The following is a 20,746-nucleotide window of genomic DNA, read 5'->3' on the forward strand; positions in this document are numbered from 1 at the left end:
TGCGGTTGGCCCCAGTTCTATGCAGGCGCAAAGGCTTACATAATCACAACGGCGTCATTCACTCGATCGCTGTCTTTGCTGATCTTGTCAAGGCGCGCACCATCGATGCGGAAGCAACAACAGCACAAGACACACCACGCATCCAACTCCGGGCACCACCCTGGCACCACCTCGCACTCACACGCCAATTGGCAGCTAATTGAGTTGATCAACAAAACGGAAACGGATGGCTCAGAGCGTAGAATCGTCGCAGCTCGAAAAACCACCAGCGAGGGTGGCTCGAGCAGTACTAAATGAGCCACTCATATCGCCACAGCTGGATTGTGCAACCTGTGCAGCAACAATAATCCAGCTCTGGGGTGGCAATTAAGAGCGTTACCAGAGCGACCAAAATGCAGACACACAGATACAGATGCAGCTGCATGTCGTGCTACAGTTACACTTACACACACACACACACACACACAGACTAATAGGCAAGGCAATGCCAGCAATGCGCACTCACTTGCCAAATGTTTCTTCAAGATTGCAGAAGCCACACAGACAGAAGCAGCAGCAGCAGCAGCAGCAGCAGCATGTGTGTATTTATATATATAAACCATGTCGCTTTGTAGACAAACTTTAATAGAGCTGCCAAACAATTTGCCATTGCACTGAAAATGTGCGAATTTTTTTAGCTAAGATTGCCGTGAGCATAGCCCAAATATTTATTATTTTTATACATTTATTTAGTTATACATTAGCTCAGCTCTTATATGCATCTTAACTATATTTAGTCCGCTCTGTTCACGTTTCCTTGCAGCTTCTATTATTATAATTATCATCAGCAACCAGCTGAGTTCGTCTACTTAACTTTTCAGTTTTATCTTATCTTCCTATCTTCCTAAGCGGCGTCTGTTTGTTTCAGCAAAAGTCTTTTGTTAAATTGATTCATTTTTCTCTCACCTCTTTCCAAATATTTGATTCCGATTTTGTATTTGAAATTGTTCATATATAAATAGATTGCTTGCTTAATCTCTGATTGATTGATATGATTTAATTTTCTGCTATCTGATGATTCCTGATGCAATCTGTATTTTTTTTTTAGAGTTTCACACCTTTAGGTTGATGGCAGTGCTTTATTTGACAACCCTTTTAACAGCTAATAGTTGCTTTTTATTGAGTTTGCCTTGACATTTTTTATAGATAGAGCTACTACTGCAAGGCTCGCAAATTATTAAAATTGTTGATAAAAATTGCATTATTTGTGAAAAGTTATGTTTCGTATTGCGCCTTACGCGTGTTAGTTATGGTAGTTTTATGACCTAAATTATATTTAAACATAATTGTCATAAGATGTTCTTTCTAATAAAGTCTTTTTTGTTGACATTAAAAATCGATTTAAATGTTTTATTATGATTTAAACTTATGTAACTCTAAACGAAATAATCAATATGATTAGTTCGTCAAGTGACATGAAACAATTTTTTTTAGCTGATATGTGTGATGCGATATATACTTGTATACACATATATGCATATATACCTGAAATCTAAAATATTCTACACAATGTCATTTATACTTGAAGTACCTTAAATACGATTATATATGTATATATATATATATATATATATATATATAAATGACTGACTATCAATATGAATTTATGTTATAAACAACAAAATTGTTTAATATATTGTAGCTAATTAACTTGAAATATTTATATATATATATATATATATATATTTATATAGTTGATTAAAATACGCGCTGACCACTCTTTTGAGGCATAGCGAATGCAAGTGCAACAGACTTGGAGTGTGATAATTAGCTTACACTTTTATTCATCAAATCTTTTGACACGTTGCCTGTTACAGCTACAAGCAACTGCGAGCTGGCACGCTAACAGCAGCAGCAACAAATAGTCACAACAACAGCAACAATAATAATGGCAGCAAGTCATGCGGGGCAGTGGGGCGCCCCACAAAGCTTTTGCGCACACAAATTACCAATGTAATAAGTTGTTGTTGCTGTTGCTGCTGTTGTTGCCAGTGATTGCTGCGCGTACACCCACGGCGGAGCAACAACAGTAACAACTTTTGGTTATTAATTCGCATTTTGTCGGCAGCATTTCCTAACGCAAATATTTCAATTTTTTTCTTCACTTTTCTTGCTTTTGTTGTTGTTGCTTTTCGCTTTGTGGCTTGCTTCTTGTTTGGCCAAGTCGGGAGCACCCACAACGAGCTGTTGCAGCAATGGGCAAGCTGCTCAGCTGGGAATGTACTGATCGCCGATCGCTGAGCGTTTTGCAAACGCTCGGACAATTAGATTTTTGTTGGCCTGGTTATTAAACAGTTGGGCACGTGATCTGTGCCCATTGTAACTGGAGCAGCTGATTAAGCGAAATTCTCATGCAGAAGACCAAATACCAATTCATACGCCGTTGTGTGGCTTTGATCAATATTAACACGATTGTCCGGCCATCTGACAGGCCCTATATAAGGCTGGGACCCGGCTCCAACTAGCAACAGAATGAAGCCCTTAACCTTGTTAATATCAGTACTCGCCGTACTGGGCGTGGCTAACGGCCAGAATTCGACCAGAGACGGCAGAAGGAATGCAGCCTTGCTGCGCTTACAGCGCGACCAGCTGCAGGACCAGTTGCGCGGCTTAGTCATCGGACTGCCGCTTGACATCAGCTTCTCGGCATTGACGTACATTTGCAGCACCATCATGGATCTGGGTCTGGTGCAGTCCAAAATCGTGCCAGACATGTCGCTCATGAACTTCCAGCTGCGTCCCGATGCCTGCACCAATATCAGCATTCCACTGACCCGGGCCAGCGAGCTGTGGGATACACCAGGCTTCGATCAAGACAAGCCGACGGTTATCTTCATTACCGGCTGGCACTCCACCATCAATAGCTCGAACAGCGGCCCAGTGGCCAAGGCATTTGCCTGTCGCAACGACACAAACTTTGTGGTGAGTCTGAAGTCTGCCAGTGGCTGAAGGAACTAGTTACTAGAGCTAGCTCAGCAGCAGAGATCGTTCCAGTTTCTAGACACATCTCATTGACTCAAAGATATCCCGTTAAACAGGTGTTAGATGCAGCCAGGTATATAAAGACGATTTATACTTGGTCTGCCCTGAACACGGAGGCCATCGGGCTCTATGTGGCCCAGGCGCTGCTGCAGCTGGATCGCGAGTATGTGACAAAGCACGTGCACATCGTTGGGCACAGTCTGGGCGCCCAGATAGCGGGTGCAACTGGTCGCAACTATAAGCTGTTGACGGGCGGCGCAATTTTATCTCGTGTCACCGGCTTGGATCCGGCCAATCCGTGCTTCTACGATGGCAACGAGCTGCCGGGCGTGCGCAGAGGCGATGCCGTCTATGTGGACACCATAACCTCCAATCCGGGTGTATCCGGCACTTCCGATAGCCCGGCCGATGGCAACTTCTTTGTGCAAGGCTTGGTCCCGATCAAGTCCGGCTGCAGGGGCATCGACGCCGTGAGCTGTTCGCATCAGCGCTCCGTTGACTACTACGTGGAGTCCGTGTATCCCACAAATACGGAAAACTTTGTGGGCAGACGCTGCGACCAATATGTCGATCTCTGGACTGGCGACAACTGCAAGAGCAGCGACACAGCCTACATGGGCTATGCTGCCTCCGAACTGGGCATGTTCTACGTGGATGCCAACGCAGCTGAGCCCTATGGCACCAACGCTAATCCGGACAGCTTCACATCAACCAACAGCGCCTGCGGCCTGTGCAGTGCCGAAAACTAAACGGCCTAGCAGACGGGGCAATTTACGATGCTTCCGTCAAAGTCTATATGTAACCAGTTATAAACCATAATCAAATCAGTGAATATTAAAGAAACGGAACATTATTTGTGCATTGAATTTATTCGAATTGAAATTAGTGAAAATAATACTCCTTGGCTCACTTAGGACTATCTGCTACCTGTCCATTAGCAGCTCTGTCCCTGTGAGTATTGTGCTTAGGGTATACTAGCTAGGTAAGACATAGGGCACAGTTTTTGCTCGAAAGAGATTTCGTGGGAATACTTCAAAGATGTTTCTAAGAAGTTATGCTTATGCTCATAAGCAAGAGGTAGCAGGTACTCATAGCAGCTGCTGCAGGTAGAACATGCTCAATTTGACGAAGTCAACCTTGTTCTATCGAGAACATAAACAATTTGTGTTGATTCTAAAGTTATGCCATCAATTCAAAATGAAATACGAGTTTATTTATTTAGCATTTGATTCAAATGACTTTTCAGTCACAAATCAAATTAGATCATTTCCTGGGCGAGAAGAAAATAACTAAAGCAGAGTAAGATCAGCTCAGTATCTGGCGATTGCATATCTTAAATAAATAAATTACAATATCATGCAATATTGTTTGTCATTCAAATGCTTGGCAAGCCGCACAGGCGAATTAATACCCTGTACGAAATATACTTGAGCACAGAGTAAGATATGAAATCTGCACTGAGGTGGAAGTTTATAAAGTTGTCTTGTATTAACTACAGCTCATCTTTGTCCATAAGCTTGAGCAGTTAAGCATTCGTGATTTGCCTCTAGAATTTGGTGATTGCGCTGATGTCAACTAGTTCTTTGTGACGCTTGTGCTCGGGACCCTCCAAATGGGGCGGGCACCGTGCGCCTGCAGCATAGCAATGAGTGCGGAATACCCCCATTAATATGATATTTTCGTAGTCGACAGGCAATTCCAGTACGCCGCATCAGGTCGGTCTGGCGTATACACTAAGAACTGTGGAGTAATCATGATATTGTCGCGAAGGCTGACCACTTACATAAGTTGTGACATTTTCGCAAATCTTGTTTATTCGTAATCAGGTTATTATTTTAGATTTGTGCTTGAGTGGAATCGAGGTGATCTCGAGCACTCAGAGTGCTTCAAGTAGAACAGCAAAGCCGATGTTACTGGCAAATATCAGAGCAAACTATGAAGGGTATATTGTTATATGTCTGAAAACAGTTTATTTCTGAATCATTTGCTAACAGATGGAGTGGGAGAGATAGAGAGCAAGAGAGAGGGACAATCGGATTAACGAATAAGATTCCAACTGAAAGGGTGAGTGCATTCCGTCCATTAGACTAAGTGTTGTGTGTGTGTGTGTATGAGTGTGTGATTGATATTGTAGAATCTAATTAAGAGACAAATGCACCTTATCTGATTGCCGTGTTGCGCATGAAATACACCTATATGGTCACAGCTAGGCTGGCTGTTCTCACTCACTCTCTCCATTATTGTAGTACTGCTCGCACTCACTCTCTCCTCATTGTTCGTGTGCGCCGTAAAGGTGCTGACCGGCCTATAAATACTTGTTCCGTATCATTTTCGGTATTCATTGCGCTCGGAACTGTCGTTCAGTATGGGAAGTTCGAACCTTATTCTCGGCACCTGCCTGCTTCATCTGCTGCTGTTCGCAGCATTGGGTCAGGGCATCGATTGGACCGTGTCCGATGTTGTGGGCTCTCTGCAAAATGTCGGCTCCAGCATTATCGATGCAAAGACGCTGCCCACACCGCAGGGCTTGCTCGAAGGCAGCAAAAATCTAATCGCCGGCTATCCCTTCGAATATGCCTCGACCACCATCAACTTCCTATGTGAGCATCGCCGCAGTAGAGCTCTCCACTACAATGAATAATTTCACGTGCTTTCACAGGTTCTCAGGCGCTTAGCTCAAAAAAAATCAAGTCGAAGTACACACCGGACATACGTCAAATGAACTTTCAGCTGCGCACCGCCTGCAACAGGACAAGCTTTCCACTCCTCGATGCAGATGCCATGTGGCGCAGCCCCGAATTCGATCCCAAGAAAGGCGTAGTCATCCTCGCCACCGGCTGGACGACTAGCGTCAATGAAACGGACACCATCGATAAGTTTGCCCAGGCCTACAATTGTCGCGGCGATGTCAACTTTGTGGTGAGTCCCAACTGTCGCATACTCTGTTTCTAGTTAGCCTCTGCTAGCCGACTACTAGACAGGGATCTCCTTGAATATGAGAGGCTGACTTGAACTTGAAACAATCTATTTTATAATCCATAAGAGGTAAATCAGTCTATTAAAATGTCATTTGATTTCCATTTAATTACTTTTGCCACGAGTGTTAAGCACATTAGTTCTTATCAATAATATAGCAAGGTCGAGCTCTCAATGCCAAGCAAAAATTTGACGCGCTTGAGAATCTTAATAAGCTTGAGAAGTGAGCAAAAGTATTGTAGCTCGAGCTGACCGATCAGGCGATACCCTGCACATAAATTAGTCCAATGATTGAGTAAAGTCCGAATGATTCTAAATATACTGTGACTTAGAACCTTTCGAGTTTCTCTCTATTCACCCACTTGTCTCTCTATATATCTATCTCCTTACCTGTCTGCCCATCTATCTTTCCTAATGCCAATTTATAAATATACAATTCCTTTTGCAGGCTGTGGATGTTGCCAAGTTCATTGATACCCTATACACTTGGTCCGCTTTCAATACAGATGAGATTGGGGAGAACATTGCACGAGGCCTGGTCAAGCTGCTGGATGTGGTCAAGGTGGAAAACATTCATCTGATTGGTCATAGCCTGGGTGCGCATATTGTGGGCTCGGCAGGACGCTATCTGCAGCAAATGACTGGCAAAACGTTGTCGCGCATCACCGGACTGGATCCGGCTAAGCCGTGCTTCAACGAGGGCGAAGTTCTGTCGGGCTTGCAGCGCGGCGACGCGAAGTTCATTGATATAATACACAGCAATCCAGGCGTGCTGGGCAAACGGGATCCCATGGGCGATGTGGACTTCTATCCAGGTGGCCTGGATCCCCTGCCCGCAGGCTGCCTTTCGGTGGTCTGTGCACACGCTCGTGCCTGGGAGTATTACGAGGAGTCTATCTATCCGGGCAACGAGCGCAACTTCTTGGGCACACGCTGCAGCTCGTTGCGTAGGCTGCGCGATGACCTCTGCTCGGGCGAACAATATCCCATGGGCTATGCTGTGCCGCACAACATCAAGGGCAACTACTTCCTGGAGGTCAACGCCATTAAGCCCTTTGGCAAAAATTCATCCGGGCCGCGTTCAGCACGACTCGCAAAGTGCGGAGTTTGTGGCAACTAATGGAGACCCTGCGTGATAAGATCTAAGCCGATATCGATACCTGAAACGCCTTTCCCTCTGACCCAAGTTGAATCGGAGACGTTCAGAGCCGTATTCGAAAGGAAACTCTTAAACTAATATAGGCTTAAGAAATATTATGAAACCCGATAGCAATTCCGTGACTGCGATAAGCCGATAATATCGCAGTTTCGAAAAGTTATCCGCTATAAAGTTTTTTTTTTTTTTTTTTGCTTAATGCAACTATTCATATTTAATTCTTTGTACATTTAAGTTGTTGTTTTTTCTCAGTTATTTGCTTGGCCTGATCTATGGGCCCCCAAATACAATTTGCATGTTAAGCGTTGACAATTCAATTAATTTTTGTTTATAATGCCTATGCTAAAAAAATAATACTTCATAAGTAGAAAAACAATTCGCTGACATCTATGGAATAGCGGCCGCCACATACCGATTGCAACGAGCTCCTAGACGCCAAAGTACAGTGAACTCCAAAAGTGGCGATCGGCTAAGCTTGCTGCATCGCATCGAATGGACGAGGTCAACTAGAATGAGTTAAGAGAATGTTGAAATGCAATGTTTGATAGTCAAGGAATACATCCTGTTCATTATCATCATGAAATATGATCACAAACAGGTAGTTTACACTGAAATAAAAAAATTCAAAAGGATTTGTTACAATTTGAAAAGTTTGTTATTTAAACAATACAAATAAAAAACTAAATAAAATTAATTAATAGAAATAAAAATATATTCCAATGAGAAAATTAAAGTAAAGTCGACAAAAAATAACAACATAAAATAAAACATATCAATAAATTTTAAATAATTTTAAAAACTAATAGACTTTTAATATATAATATTAAATTTTATTATTATATTAATGTTATATAGAAGGTTGATTCTATGTAGTTCAAGCCACCTCAAAGATGATAACAATTAAATGATTAACACAGAAAAAAAAACAGAATTTGATTGATGAACACTGTCAAAATTTGAACAAAAATATTTACAACAAATTTAAAAATATAAAAAAAAAAATTATTATATGTAAGTATAACAAATGATGATAATAATAGAAGATAATACTATTAAAAATAAATAAAGTTAATTTCAGGAAAATAATAGCAAAATATTAAAGATAAAATAATAATAAAATAAAATAAAAAAATTAATATATCAATATAATAAAAATGATCAAATATAAATATATAAATTAAATGAGCTAAAAAATAGATTTAAATATTTAAATATACAAGTTAAATGGGGTAAAAAATATATAAATTAAATTAGGTAAAAACATATTTAAATATACAAATTAATTAGATAAAAATATTTCTGTAAAATTAGAAAATGAAAATTAAATTATTGAATACAAACTAAACAATAATATTAAGCATAACTTCAGCTCTTGCTAGTTGCTTGAATATAGATTTTTATAAGAGCTATATATACATTTAGAGATGTATATGTATGTATATATGAATTAGTATGTATATAGAATATGTATGTATATAGAATTAGTCAAAGATGAACAGGTCTCATCTTTCGTTCCCTTCACAAAAGTTCTCTAGTTCGCTGCAATCTGGTGGTTACTGTGCTGCGAGCAGCGGCGGTGCTGTGGCTTGCAGTTGGCGGGCCCCTTCACCTGGTTGAGCTGGTAACATGACAAATGAGTCACCAGCCGCGAGCTTCTGTGGGCATATTGGAGATTAGGCTTAACCATGCCAAGCAGCCGTCAACTGTGCTTGCTGTTTCCGCCAGCCAGCAAGAAGCAAGAAGTCAACAGCGTGGCGAGGAAATGATCCATCAAGCGTGTGAGTTATGCGCAATTCGGCAACATGAACTAGACTCCATGGGGCTGACGGGGCATACGGGGCTGGCGATGAGCTGCTGCAGATGCTGCTGCTGTTAGCTGCTGCTGTTAGCTGCTGCTGTTGCTGTTGCTGTTGCCAATGAGGCGGTCGTAAAGTGCTGTAAAGTAGTTGACCCTGGTCAAGAATCGGACGCTCAAAGTGGTTTAATAAACTGCAATTACCTCGTTCGTCTCTCGCTGTGTGCGCAGCTGGTTTGTTTGTCAGCTGACCAAGACCGGGCCACGGCAACCCCCACCTGCAATGCGGTGCGATTTATTTTGTGGATTCTTGAGTTGATGAGCCGCTCAGCCGGTCGGCCGCGCCCCTATATTTGGCCGCCTCTGCGGCTATGCAAATCTAGATAAATAGCGCATGCTGCGTGTGTTTCGAGATCATTCAAGTGCCGCACTTCAAAGCTCACACCCACATCACAGCAGCCTGGATAAACCTACCTAGAGATGAAACTGTTCATAGTACTCAGCGCTCTGATTGCCTGCAGCTCGGCTGGACTCATTCGCAGCAGCGGCTGGTCCGGTGGCAGCAGCGGCTGGAGCTCGAATCCTTGGGCCAGCAGCGGCATCAGCACCGGCGGCTGGAGCTCGAATCCTTGGGGCAGCGGTGGCGGCAGCGGCTGGAGCTCGAATCCTTGGGGCAGCGGCGGCGGCTGGAATAGCGGCTGGTCTTCCCAGCCCAAGATCATTAAAGTTATTAAAATTGGCGGCGGCGGCAGTGGCTGGAACAATGGTGGCGGCAGCGGCTGGAGCAATGGCGGCGGCTGGAGCAATGGCGGTGGCTGGAGCAATGGCGGTGGCTGGTCGGGCCAGAGCATCGGCAGCAGCGGCTGGTCCAGTGGCAACAACGGCTGGGGCAGCAGCGGCTGGTAGTGAGGATCGCAGGCAAAGGCTCTGGCAACCGCGCGCTGATTCGTATTGATTATCGATTTTTGATTTCATATTATGTATATGCATAAGGGTATATTTTTTTTCTAATTTTTTTATACAAAGAAACCTATATTGTTTTTGTAAGCAAATACAAATTGTAAATTGTAAAATAAGCAACAAATCGCATGATTTTTATTCGATCGTTGGCAGGTGATTAACGATCGTTTCGGTTTGCCATATTTCATTTCACAGTCGAGAGCAATTAAAAAACGTATTCAGCACATAGATGCAACATCTTCAAGTACGGAACCTCCCACTGCAGCGACGTCTGTAGCTGCGTCTTTGTCTGCCTGGGAACCAGATCGAGAACTGGAACTGTTCGGCCGGCCGAGCAGTGAGACTGTTTTGCGTTCTCGTTGATCTCGAAATTCACATAAATACCATTTTGAATTATGGTCCATAACAATTAAAATGCTAACCTGACGCCGTAATTACTGCTATTACTTTGTGCATTCGCAATGCTCGGTGAACATTCATTGCTCATCACTCTTAGAGCTGCACACTGGCACCAAATGCAGCTTTAATTCTGCTTGAATTTAATAATGAATATGTATATTAAGGGCTTCTCTAAAAATAATTGAGCATACAGGTCTAGAGATTATGGCAATAAGCAGAATATACACATCAAACCAGAATTGATTACTTGAGCCGCTTTAGCAGCAGCCTTAAATTTATCTGTCGATCATATAAACTGCACTGACAAAGCCTTTTATTTATAATTCTTATCTAACTTTCTTCTTACAAATAAACAGTCCCTAACTTATCGCTTTGCCTTGCTCTTCCACAGCTTGTAAGTGGAGCATGGGCGGAATGGCCTCTCTTATGTCCCAATCCATTGATCGTTTTGTATGTTGTTCATGTTTCCACATTTACTTTAAACACGTTCGCGTTAAGGCTTGATTCTTCTCTTGTGTGGACTATTTGCTTTATATTCTATGTAGATCTGGGCTTTGTCTCTAGCCTGGACTTGTCATAAATCATCTTGCTATGAACTATAGATTGTTTAGAGCTTAGTCTTCAGCACAAAGTAAGCAATATTTAAAGGGCATTTCGCAAGCTGGTTCTGTTCAAGACGAGCTGTTATTATTGATATAATCTTAATTTTCATTTAGAATTTTGGATATATAGTTGTGACTGCGTCTAGTCGACAAGTAACAATTAAAGTAGAGCGTGTTTTGCTTAAACTAAACCATATATATACATACTAATGTCTGAACTAGTCTATAATATCTTTTTATATGCATAACAAACAAAATAATGACTTAGTTGGAGCTTTGTGCCCACTGTGCTGCATATGCTCATGCGGTTGAGGTCGTCTTGTGGACTTGGCTGCGGGGTTACTTGTGGCTTCGAGGTATGCTACGGTGCAGCACGCGTTGAATGCCACCACAGTCAGTGGACAAGTTGCTGCAATAAATGGTAAGTAATTCACTTGAGCAGGCAGCTCATTTGTTTGGGCTTTGACTGCGAGTTGGGCCTCAGCGTTTTCCCCGTCTCTTCGGGTGTGCGTGTGTGCGAGTGTTTGCACAACAATTGACATTGAACTCGTCGGTTGCGAATGTGGTTGAGTCGTGCACCACACACATTTGTCTGGCACTCGCATTGCATGCGAATACCGACAAAAAAAAAAAACAAAAAACAAAAACAGCAAAAATCAAATTAATTATGCAGAAAAATCTGGAAAATATGAAAAATTACAGAATTTAAATTGTAAATTGTAAAACAAATTGTGAGGCGCTGGCAAAAAGTGCTGCTGCACACTGTTTGTAATTAATGACATCGCTATGGCTCAGCAGTTTACAAGTGCTGCCAACGTGGTTGGCTGCGTCTCTGTGCGGCATATGCGCAGCGTTCCCAACATAAACGTTGCGTATGCGCCGCGTGTGCCGCGCTCTTGACAGAGACTGCACTGCGCGGGCTTCGACAGACACTTGAGCAAACAGTTCTCAGCCTTCCGAGTAGCCTTTGGGTGCGTCGCCCCCCACACACAACACAGATCGCATCTCACATTGCCTTAGTTTTGTGCCCAATCAGTGTTTGGGAGCACCATGACTCAGCTGGAGTTCGATTTGTTCCGTGCAGCTTTGACTGCTATAAAAGCGCAGCGCTGGGCCTGCTAATGGCATCAGTGAAGCTAAGGTTCTAACAGCGCCAACAGCAAACAGCAACAGTTAACAGTTAACAGTTCTAAAACAGTTCATCTAGCAAAGGATTCTGCAGCTCAACATGCGCTACGCTCTGCTCGTCGTATTCCTGTGCGGTCTCATGTTTGCCATTGCCTCGGCTGGCTTGCTGGGCGGCGGTGGTGGTGGTGGCGGCTATGGTGGTGGTGGCGGCGGCGGCAAAGGCGGTTGGCAAAAGAATGGCGGAGGCGGCGGCGGTGGCGGTGGACAAGGAGGCTGGCAAAAGAACGGAGGAGGCGGCGGTGGATATGGCGGCGGTGGTGGCGGCAAGTCTCTCGCCGGCAATCGGGGCAGCTCGGTGTCCTGGCAAGGTGGTAACGGCGGCGGCGGCGGCGGCAAGCACGGTGGAGGCGGCGGCGGTGGTGGCGGCGGCTATGGAGGCGGTGGCAAGCACGGCGGTGGCGGTGGTGGTGGTGGCAAGCACGGCGGTGGCGGCTGGTAAAGCGAACTCCCAAACCACACAATGAGAACTCCAAGACGCAACGAAATGTAAATACTCTGGCTGCTCCCTCGACTGCTTCTACGGCACAAACATAGAGCTAGCGGCATTACCCCAAGTGCTATAACTAAATTAATTTTTTTTTGCTTACTTACTTAGTAATACCCAAAGTTTGTCAAGTCTTTTCCTCCCTCTCTTTATGTTTAATTGTACTAATAAAGAAATGTTCATTTTGCTAAAAAGCGGCTCAAGTCTTTACTTTAGGGCAGCTGTTGCAGCTGGCGAACAGCTCTTCTAGCAATATGTTAAAGGAACATTCACTCTGCACATATAAACCGTAGGATTGTAGATATCAAATGCTTAAATTGTTATATTTGTATGTGTTCTAAAGGCAAGAATGCCTCTGTTTTGGTGCAGTCCATAAAAAGCACTGGGTGAATCATCTTATCATGCTCATATGACTTGTGGAGGCGCTGATTACTTCAGAAGCGCCTGAGCAATTTGAATCAGCTCAATGATTATCCTTTGTAGTAAAGGCAGCTCATCTTATATCTGACGTCATCTTTGGCTGTAGTTTACTTAAGTATGACTCAAAGGCGTTCTTAGAGGACTAAGTATACTAGAGGTCTTTATTTCCCAGTGAGAAATTCGTTAGACAAACCTTCAAGTAAAATTCTTCAAAATTATCAGCTAAGATGCATGAGTTAAGCTTGTTGATTTAGCTTAAAGTCCATTTACAACTTCCATTTGCCCAACTTCTCCTTCTATAACTCTTCAGCAAATAGCCTAAATTCAAGCAAATGCTCTCATCGATTAGATTATTGTATATATTTATTGGCAGAGTAAAAAAAATAAAAAAAATTGCTAGATATAGCATAAGAGATGTTTTTATGTACAGTTGCAGATCCTTTTTAATGCCGTCTTAGTGTTTTGTTATCGACAGGTTTCTACCAGCTCCAGCCGCCGCTTGAGCCGCCGGAGGACCAGCCACTGCTACCGCCGCCGCCGCCGCTTTTCCAGCCACCACCGCCGCCACCGCTCTTCCAGCCACCGCCGCCGCCACCACCTGATTTCCAGCCGCCGCCGCCGCCACCACCTGATTTCCAGCCACTGCTAAGACTTGAGAGAGCTTGGGACTTCCAGCCTGAGAGGCTAGACAAGGCGCTAGACCAACCAGCGCCCAAACCGCCGCCGCTTCCGCCGCCAGAGCTCAATTTCCAGCCACCGCCGCCGCCTCCGCCGCCGCTCTTCCAGCCACCGCCGCCTCCGCCGCCACCGCTTTTCCAGCCACTGCCGCCTGAGGACCAACCACTGCTGCCGCCACCGCTGGAAGGCCAGGCACTGATGCTTATCTTGCTGGGCCAGCCAGAGGAGCCGCCACCCGATGACCAGCCGCCACCACCGCCGCCGCCGCCGCTCTTCCAGCCGCCGCCGCCACCACTTGGCCAGCCACCGCCGCCGCCACCACCGCTAGACCAGCCGCCACCGCCACCGCCACCGCCACCACTGCTCCAGCCATGTGGCTTAGCAAAGGCGCAGACGCTCAGCACGGCCAAGAGACCGACAAGAATCAAGCGACGTATCGACTGCATCTTTGCGGGAGTTGTTGCTACTGTTGCTGTTGCTGTTGCTTGTTGATGTTGCTGTTGCTGTTGCTGTTGCTGATGCTGTTGATGTTGCTGCTGTGCACTAACTAATTTACAACTGGGCGCACTCACGGCTATTTATACAGCCAGTCGAGTGCAGCGCATCTAAGATTCTAACCGCCAGCAGTGCAGATGCTGTTGCCGTCGTCAACATCGCAGCTGCTGTCGGCAGCGCCGTTGCCGGCGAAGTCGCGTCGCTGGGGCTGCAGTGTAATCAGCTGTAATTGCCAAATCTGGCGCTCGTTGCGATCTCGGCTTCGTGCAGTTGGGCCTCATTATGCCAACTTTCAATTTCGTACGCTTTGCTGCCATCTATTGTTGGCAACGCCCCGCCGCCGTCCAGGTCCACCTGACTCAGCCGCCGGCCTAGACTCAAGATTCTGGCAGCGCCAGCATCGGCCATTCTGACAAATAGCCAGCAGCCAGCATCGATTTATTGGCGCGCCATTTTTATGTAACAACTTTTTGGGGCCAAATCAATTGACTGGCGGCCCATTCTTTGCGGCTGCCATTTACCAGCTGAGCTACCGAGCTCTCGAGCTCTCGAGCTCTCATAATCAATGAGCTAGCCGCTGGCTGCACACGTGTCGCAGCTGGCACTGCCGCTGCTGCTACTGTTGCCACTTTGTTGCCTCACCACTTGCAATGGCTTCGTGTTGCGCATTAAAATCGGGTCAACGGCACAGCGATCAATCACTCAGACTATCAAAATAAAGTGCTATGAATTATACAATGCATTTGCTATCCGCACAGATGGAGTATGAAAATTTAAATATTCTCTTAGCCAGCTTTCAGATTTCCATTAGCAATTTAGTTACTGCAGACTGCTGACTGTTGCATCTTCATCAGGAGATGCTGGTCTATATAAAAAGATGTCCATCATTTCTCTATGGTTTCACTTAACAGCTGAGCTAGAGGATTGTTAGCTTGAAGCAGGGTATAGCTGCTGCGAGCAGTTAGTAGACAGCTTTACGAACTGGTGGCAAAGATCGGCGACTGCTGCTGCCCCCACTTGATCAGTCGAAAACAAATTTGAATTCAAATTCAAAGCAAACGCCGAGACTCGTGTAGTTGAACCTGCTGACTCTTTCTGTTGTTGCTTTGCGGTAGGAGCTTTGAGAATTTTCATGGGCGGCACTAAACCAAAATCGGGGCTTTGTGCTATCGGTTCGTTCGTTGCCAATTGGCAGATCTATCAATGGCTGGCAATCAATCAACGGCCGTCTCGCTGCGAATTCCGTAACAAAGCGTTTAACTGTCGAGAGCTGTGCGATTGCAGCAACAGAGCCCAGGCCAAATTGTTAGCCAGGCCAAAATTGAATTGTCTTCGGCTGGGCCAATTTACGGCGCACAATAAATGTCACATTAGACCTCAATTGCAATCGATGCCAATCAAGTGTAGACAATTTAGCCAAGGCAGCCGACCGCCTCTGCCATGAGCTCACCTCATTGGACAATGGGTCAAGCAGGAAGCACATTGCCAACCAGTTTTAACTTGCGATGCCTCATTTAAAAGCCGTCAGCATAAATTGCTCAAATTTCTGTGTTTCATTTTCAGCTTAAGACTAACAAAAAAACTTGTGTTTGTTTATACATATAAAAACATTTAATAAAAAAAAATTGGACTTAGGCATAATTGAAAAGCATTGAAAATGCTCGCTTTTTGGCTCCCTGTTTGAACTTGTGTGTGAGGCCGTTGGTGGGCCGCGGGCATTTACCAGCCCTTGTTCCAGCCGGAGCCACCGGAGGAGTAGCCGCCCGAGTAGCCACCTTGACCACCGCCATAGCCGCCGGAGGAGTAGCCGCCCGAGTAGCCACCTTGACCACCGCCATAGCCGCCGGCTCCTTGGTTGGCTACCTGAAGGATGATAACCTTGGCAGGGGCTGAGTAGCCGCCGGATTGGCCACCAGAGTAGCCGCCGGAGTACCCGCCGGAGTAGCCGCCAGAATAGCCACCGGAGCGGCCACCAGAGTAGCCGCCAGAGTAGCCACCGCCGCCACCGCCGCCGCCGCCTAGTTTGCCGCCGAGTCCTCCGCCGAGTCCTCCGCCAAGTCCTCCGCCAAGTCCTCCACCCAGACCGCCGCCAAGACCGCCCAGTTTGCTTTGCAGCAGCTGGACAATGCCGCCGGCACCACCAGCACCGCCGATACCACCGAGTCCACCGCCACCACCACCGCCGCCGCCGCCGCCGCCAAGGAGACTGTCCAACGTCGCCTGACTGCCGGCCAGCAGGGCAACGAGGATAACGAAAATACAGGTAAACGGCTTCATAATGCTATAAACTCGGATCTCGATCTCGATCTTAGATTGAATTTCGATGTGATGCTCAAGACGAACAGAAGCGTTGACTAATTCTACAGCTCTGATGCCTGCACGCATTTATACCAAAAAACGTGCTCGAAATCAATAGTCGAAAATACGAGTATCGCATAGCATGAATAAATCAATAGCACGCTTGTCAATGCCCAGCATCAGCAACAGACTCAGCTTCACAGGGAGCTACGCGTTGAAGTTGGAGCAGGTGTTGATGCGTAGAGATGGGCGCGTGACAGCAGCAAAGCCACGAGCACGACCAGCCAACTATCCACTTAGCCATATAGATGAACTGCTTCACTGTTTGGACTAGGATTACTCTTGGGGTTCCAGTTATTGCTGAACACGCAGCAAGGCTTCAGCTGAGTTCTGGGTAATTGGCTTAAGGTTCGATTGACACGAATCACGAACGTTCGTGCCACGAGCTCGACTTCAACAATTAGTTGCCTTTGATCGTTTAAGCAATTAAAAGAATTAATAACCCACATTTCTACGTGTGTGTGTGCTATGATGCTGTAGATATATGATTTTGGCCAGCTGCCGACGGGCCATTGTTTGCTGATTGTCTCCAATAACTATGCAAATCTTTACGCATCCGCGACGTAGACTTGGCCATTGTTAATACCCTTGAGTCGTAGAATGCGCGTAGGGTATGCTACATTCCGCGACTGGCTGAAGTCGAGTCAAATAGTAACTGCGCTCCATTTGACTATGGGAAGTTTTAGGGAGGAATGGGAAATATTTTGAAAGAGCAAAGTGTTTTATAAAATATATATCAAATATACGAGGCGCCAGATGACAGTCCTGCTACAGGGTATATTATAGTCGTCAATCTTCTTCAATTGTTTGCTGTCTTCTCAAACATAAGTAAGCCTCGTTGGGCCACAAATCAAACAAATTAACGCCGTTTGATCACATGCAGACTGAAACACCAAACGCAGAGCAGCCACAATGGATGGGCAGTTTGTCAAGCCGGCCACAGCGCTGAGAGCTTGCACAATTGATAAATGATATTTTGACGGGTCGTTCAGGCAGTAGTCGCTCGTCGCCGGCTCGTCAGTTGTTCTGCTCATTTGCAGATCAAGGCCTGCCAGCGGGCACGAGCTGGCAAAACGGCGAACTGTAACGCTAGATCAGGTATTCAGGAAGCTGGCAGTTAGTGGCCTGAACGCTACAGTTAGTACCATCCGAGGCTTGGCCCACTGTCTAAATGTTCCCATCAACATCATCGCTTAAAAATAGGCTCAATTCAGAACCGGTTCTTGCACAAGTTCTGAGACGCTGCCTATGTTTCGACACATATTTGCATAGTCAATTGACTTGCCAATATAAATGTACATATATGTATATATATAGAGACATAGGCATACTTATATATATGCGCCTATGTGTATGTACTTTGTCGGGCTCTAAAACTTGCCAAGTTCAATGCACCTTAAAGCTTACAGAATATTTATGCTCAGCTTCGACTCTTCATACATAATTGTGGGGGGTGTTTATTACAACAACAACAGCAACAACAACTCGTCACATTTTATTGCTCTGTAAATATGTATAACTCTATAGATACGTGCTGCGTGTCTGCTGTAACAATTGATTCATTAACCATATCGATTGAGGAAATCTTCAGCTCACATTTGACATATGCCAATTAGGTGCTTCTTAAGGTCAGCAATAGAATAATTCTTTATTTCCTATAATCGATGTTTTCATTCTTCCAAATATTACAATAACAAAACGCTTTAAACAATATTTGTTAGTCAAGCATTTAGCTGTGACTTTGGCTTGGCGATTTTATTCACACTGAAGTTGCGAAAAAACAAACTAAAATAAAAAAAATAATTAAGCTATTTATGTATAGAAATATTAATGGCACCTCTAACGGAAATTCTATTAACAGCTACTTGATTTATTTTAAAGTAAATAAAACTCCAATTTGATGAGCACTAAAATTGTTTGAGTTATAAAATTAATTAAAGTTATAAAAGTGAATTGCAAATGATTTATTAAATCAAATTAAACTTGAACAAAAAAAAAATAATTAAGTTTTTTATTTTCCATTTCCATTGCATGAAGTCTTGGGTAGAATTGAAATCCCCAACAATTCTCGGTAGCTTTACGATCCGTTTATAAGGTCAACATTATATATTCTCACATATATATACATACATATAATTTTTTCTATATATATATATATAGATATGCTTAGCTGTTTCACCTTGTATTATTCAATATTCTTAACCTGTTTTTTTTTTTGGCCTCACGGGCCAAAAATTAAAAAAATCATGTGTCTTTGTTTTTCAGCACGTTCATTAGAGGGATATACAGATGGAGATAGATTCGTTTGGCTGGCGAGTAACACGTACCGCTACAATGGCACAGCGTTCATTACAGCCGCGACAGATATCGTAAAAAGTAGTTCCCATCGCATCGCCTTCAATTCGAAGGCTTTCGTCAAATTATAATATTTAATTATGCACTAACTCATATGCAATTACTGGCCAAATGCATAAAAGTGAATGCAAACTTGCAGTTTATGAAGTCTTTTTTGGTGGTTTCATCTGCTCGCAGGCCCACATCAGAGAGGGCAGCTTAAATGGTTTGTGCAGCTGAGTTCGCCAGTGGCAAGCATATCGTATGTACAACTGGTGCAGGGAGAAAGAGATGGAGAGAGTTTAGCCACAAAAATGCTTATATCAATGAAGCTTTTGCTTCAGAGCAACAGTTTTGGTGGATGCTCACGCCAGAGCAAGGCTTGCAAATTGTTTAATATTGTCAGCACTCGGATCTGCGCCCATTTTATGCTTTATTTTTGGTTGAATAAATGAATAAGCAGGATTGCTGTAATTGGAGTGAAGATAATTGACAAGCTTTTGACGAAACAGAAAATCTGTGCTTAGTTCGCTTTTTGGACTGGCGGAGTTGTTGCTTCAAGTCTTCATGGTCATGATTGTGACGGTTGTGAAAATTGCTATGGCTAAGTCATATCAAATTTAAACAATCTATCTATTAAAACCAGTTTAGCTGATAATGAAATATATATTTTATTATGATTTAAGCTTGTGTAACTCTAAAAAAACAGTCGATATATATTGCTAGAATGCGGCTATACAGTACAGTATAAATATATATATAAATATATATAATAATATTTAATTTAATTTAATATTTAATATTTTCTTTGAGTTGCTTGTTGATCCAATCCCATTCATTGTCTTTTCTCTACTGTCTGCTAACTACAGTTGGAGTTAATTGTTGACTTTGCATTCAGTTAGTCTTCGATTCGCCCTCGGCAAGTACCCAGCAGTGTCATTATAGGGTTGCGGAATTGATGACACTCATAAACTATAGCTGGCGCAGAGCAATAATTAAACCTAATGCAGCCGTGTGGCATATATTATAAATTCTGGTCGCACTTAAGCAAGCGATACGTATACGTATGTGCATACATACATACATAATGAATATATAGACATGTGTGCAAAGCACTCTGCGCTGTAATCGATTTGCATAAGCGATTGTCAGAGTCAAAGCCAGAGCCAAAGCTTCCCAGAGCAATTAGACGTACACATAAATAACCATCCATATTTGCACACATATATATACACAGTATGAGTATGCATATGTGTGTGTGTGTGCATATGTAAAAATGCTGAAATTAACAGCTAATTGATGGGAATGCAAAACATATAAATTGAAATTGCTGTAGAATAAAGGCAATCTCTGTTAACGTTTGCCCATAAATATGACTTCTTAATTGCAGATGAATTCATTAGCATAATCCTGTTCAGAAACAGTTACAGACACAGTAGCTGACAGAAGGGCATAAAAAGTGAAATAAAAAAATGATGCAAGTGCTGTGAAAATGTTTCTAATTTGCGGATATTGAGAAAATAAATAGCAAATGTCAAATTCGTTTTAGATCTATTAATGTATAATGTAAAGGGACTTTTATATGCAATTTATAATCGAATTAGAATTAGTTAATAATCTATTCAGGTAAAATTTAAATAATAGGAATTACAAGTTATCGATTGCAAAGCAGACTTTTATATTAATTTTCTCAATATCGATTACTAAAGATTTCTCTTCTCGCTTCTATTATTTTTTACATCTCGATATTAGTTCAAAATACTTAGTCTTCATCAAGAACTTGTACAGAAAATGATCTTGAACTTAGGCACATCAAATTCAATGTATTTTTCATGAATCGTTTGCTACATAAAATTACGAAATAATTGGTCTTCGCTCAA

General features: G+C 43.6%; 5 protein-coding genes across 5 annotated transcripts; 4 read left to right on the forward strand and 1 right to left on the reverse strand.

Moving 5' to 3' along the window:
• The first annotated feature begins 2,493 nt into the window (after positions 1-2,493).
• Positions 2,494-3,864, forward strand: LOC111603143 (vitellogenin-1). Its single transcript, XM_023320619.2, has 2 exons — positions 2,494-2,961; positions 3,078-3,864. The coding sequence occupies exons 1-2, from the start codon at positions 2,512-2,514 to the stop codon at positions 3,768-3,770; spliced, it is 1,143 nt and encodes a 380-aa protein (XP_023176387.2). The 5' UTR covers positions 2,494-2,511; the 3' UTR covers positions 3,771-3,864.
• A 1,471-nt stretch (positions 3,865-5,335) lies between these two features.
• Positions 5,336-7,470, forward strand: LOC111603108 (vitellogenin-3). Its single transcript, XM_023320574.2, has 3 exons — positions 5,336-5,621; positions 5,681-5,940; positions 6,446-7,470. Exons 1-3 carry the CDS (start codon positions 5,387-5,389, stop codon positions 7,115-7,117), a joined length of 1,167 nt encoding a protein of 388 aa, XP_023176342.2. The 5' UTR covers positions 5,336-5,386; the 3' UTR covers positions 7,118-7,470.
• Positions 7,471-9,371: 1,901 nt separating this feature from the next.
• On the forward strand, positions 9,372-9,972 carry LOC111603184 (uncharacterized transmembrane protein DDB_G0289901). The gene has a single exon (XM_023320668.2). The coding sequence runs from the start codon at positions 9,429-9,431 to the stop codon at positions 9,852-9,854; it is 426 nt and encodes a 141-aa protein (XP_023176436.2). The 5' UTR covers positions 9,372-9,428; the 3' UTR covers positions 9,855-9,972.
• Positions 9,973-12,045: 2,073 nt separating this feature from the next.
• Positions 12,046-12,747, forward strand: LOC111603174 (glycine-rich protein DOT1). Its single transcript, XM_023320654.2, has one exon. The coding sequence runs from the start codon at positions 12,138-12,140 to the stop codon at positions 12,534-12,536; it is 399 nt and encodes a 132-aa protein (XP_023176422.2). The 5' UTR covers positions 12,046-12,137; the 3' UTR covers positions 12,537-12,747.
• A 33-nt stretch (positions 12,748-12,780) lies between these two features.
• Positions 12,781-16,451, reverse strand: LOC111603203 (glycine-rich cell wall structural protein 1). The gene is made up of 3 exons (XM_030223459.1): positions 16,081-16,451; positions 13,570-13,967; positions 12,781-12,827 (listed from the first exon to the last, which is right to left on the reverse strand). The coding sequence occupies exons 1-3, from the start codon at positions 16,449-16,451 to the stop codon at positions 12,781-12,783; spliced, it is 816 nt and encodes a 271-aa protein (XP_030079319.1).
• Positions 16,452-20,746: the final 4,295 nt, after the last annotated feature.

This window comes from Drosophila hydei, unplaced genomic scaffold (genome assembly GCF_003285905.1).
Source record: "Drosophila hydei strain 15085-1641.00,03,60 unplaced genomic scaffold, DhydRS2 tig00000211-arrow-pilon, whole genome shotgun sequence".
Classification (NCBI taxonomy): Eukaryota; Metazoa; Arthropoda; class Insecta; order Diptera; family Drosophilidae; genus Drosophila; species Drosophila hydei.

Excerpts from the sequence above, each read along its gene's own strand:
- LOC111603108 (XM_023320574.2), top strand. The coding sequence starts at position 5,387 with ATGGGAAGTTCGAACCTTATTCTCGGCACCTGCCTGCTTCATCTGCTG. Across the intron at positions 5,622-5,680 it reads GACCACCATCAACTTCCTAT|GTTCTCAGGCGCTTAGCTCA; the intron begins GTGAGCATCGCC and ends GTGCTTTCACAG. Across the intron at positions 5,941-6,445 it reads GCGGCGATGTCAACTTTGTG|GCTGTGGATGTTGCCAAGTT; the intron begins GTGAGTCCCAAC and ends TTCCTTTTGCAG.
- LOC111603174 (XM_023320654.2), top strand. The coding sequence starts at position 12,138 with ATGCGCTACGCTCTGCTCGTCGTATTCCTGTGCGGTCTCATGTTTGCC.
- LOC111603184 (XM_023320668.2), top strand. The coding sequence starts at position 9,429 with ATGAAACTGTTCATAGTACTCAGCGCTCTGATTGCCTGCAGCTCGGCT.
- LOC111603203 (XM_030223459.1), bottom strand. The coding sequence starts at position 16,451 with ATGAAGCCGTTTACCTGTATTTTCGTTATCCTCGTTGCCCTGCTGGCC. Across the intron at positions 13,968-16,080 it reads GGCGGCTACTCTGGTGGCCA|CGGCGGCGGCTGGAAGAGCG; the intron begins ATCCGGCGGCTA and ends GCCAAGTGGTGG. Across the intron at positions 12,828-13,569 it reads CGGCGGTGGCTGGAAGAGCG|AAGAGCTGTTCGCCAGCTGC; the intron begins GTGGCGGCGGTG and ends ACATATTGCTAG.
- LOC111603143 (XM_023320619.2), top strand. The coding sequence starts at position 2,512 with ATGAAGCCCTTAACCTTGTTAATATCAGTACTCGCCGTACTGGGCGTG. Across the intron at positions 2,962-3,077 it reads GCAACGACACAAACTTTGTG|GTGTTAGATGCAGCCAGGTA; the intron begins GTGAGTCTGAAG and ends CCCGTTAAACAG.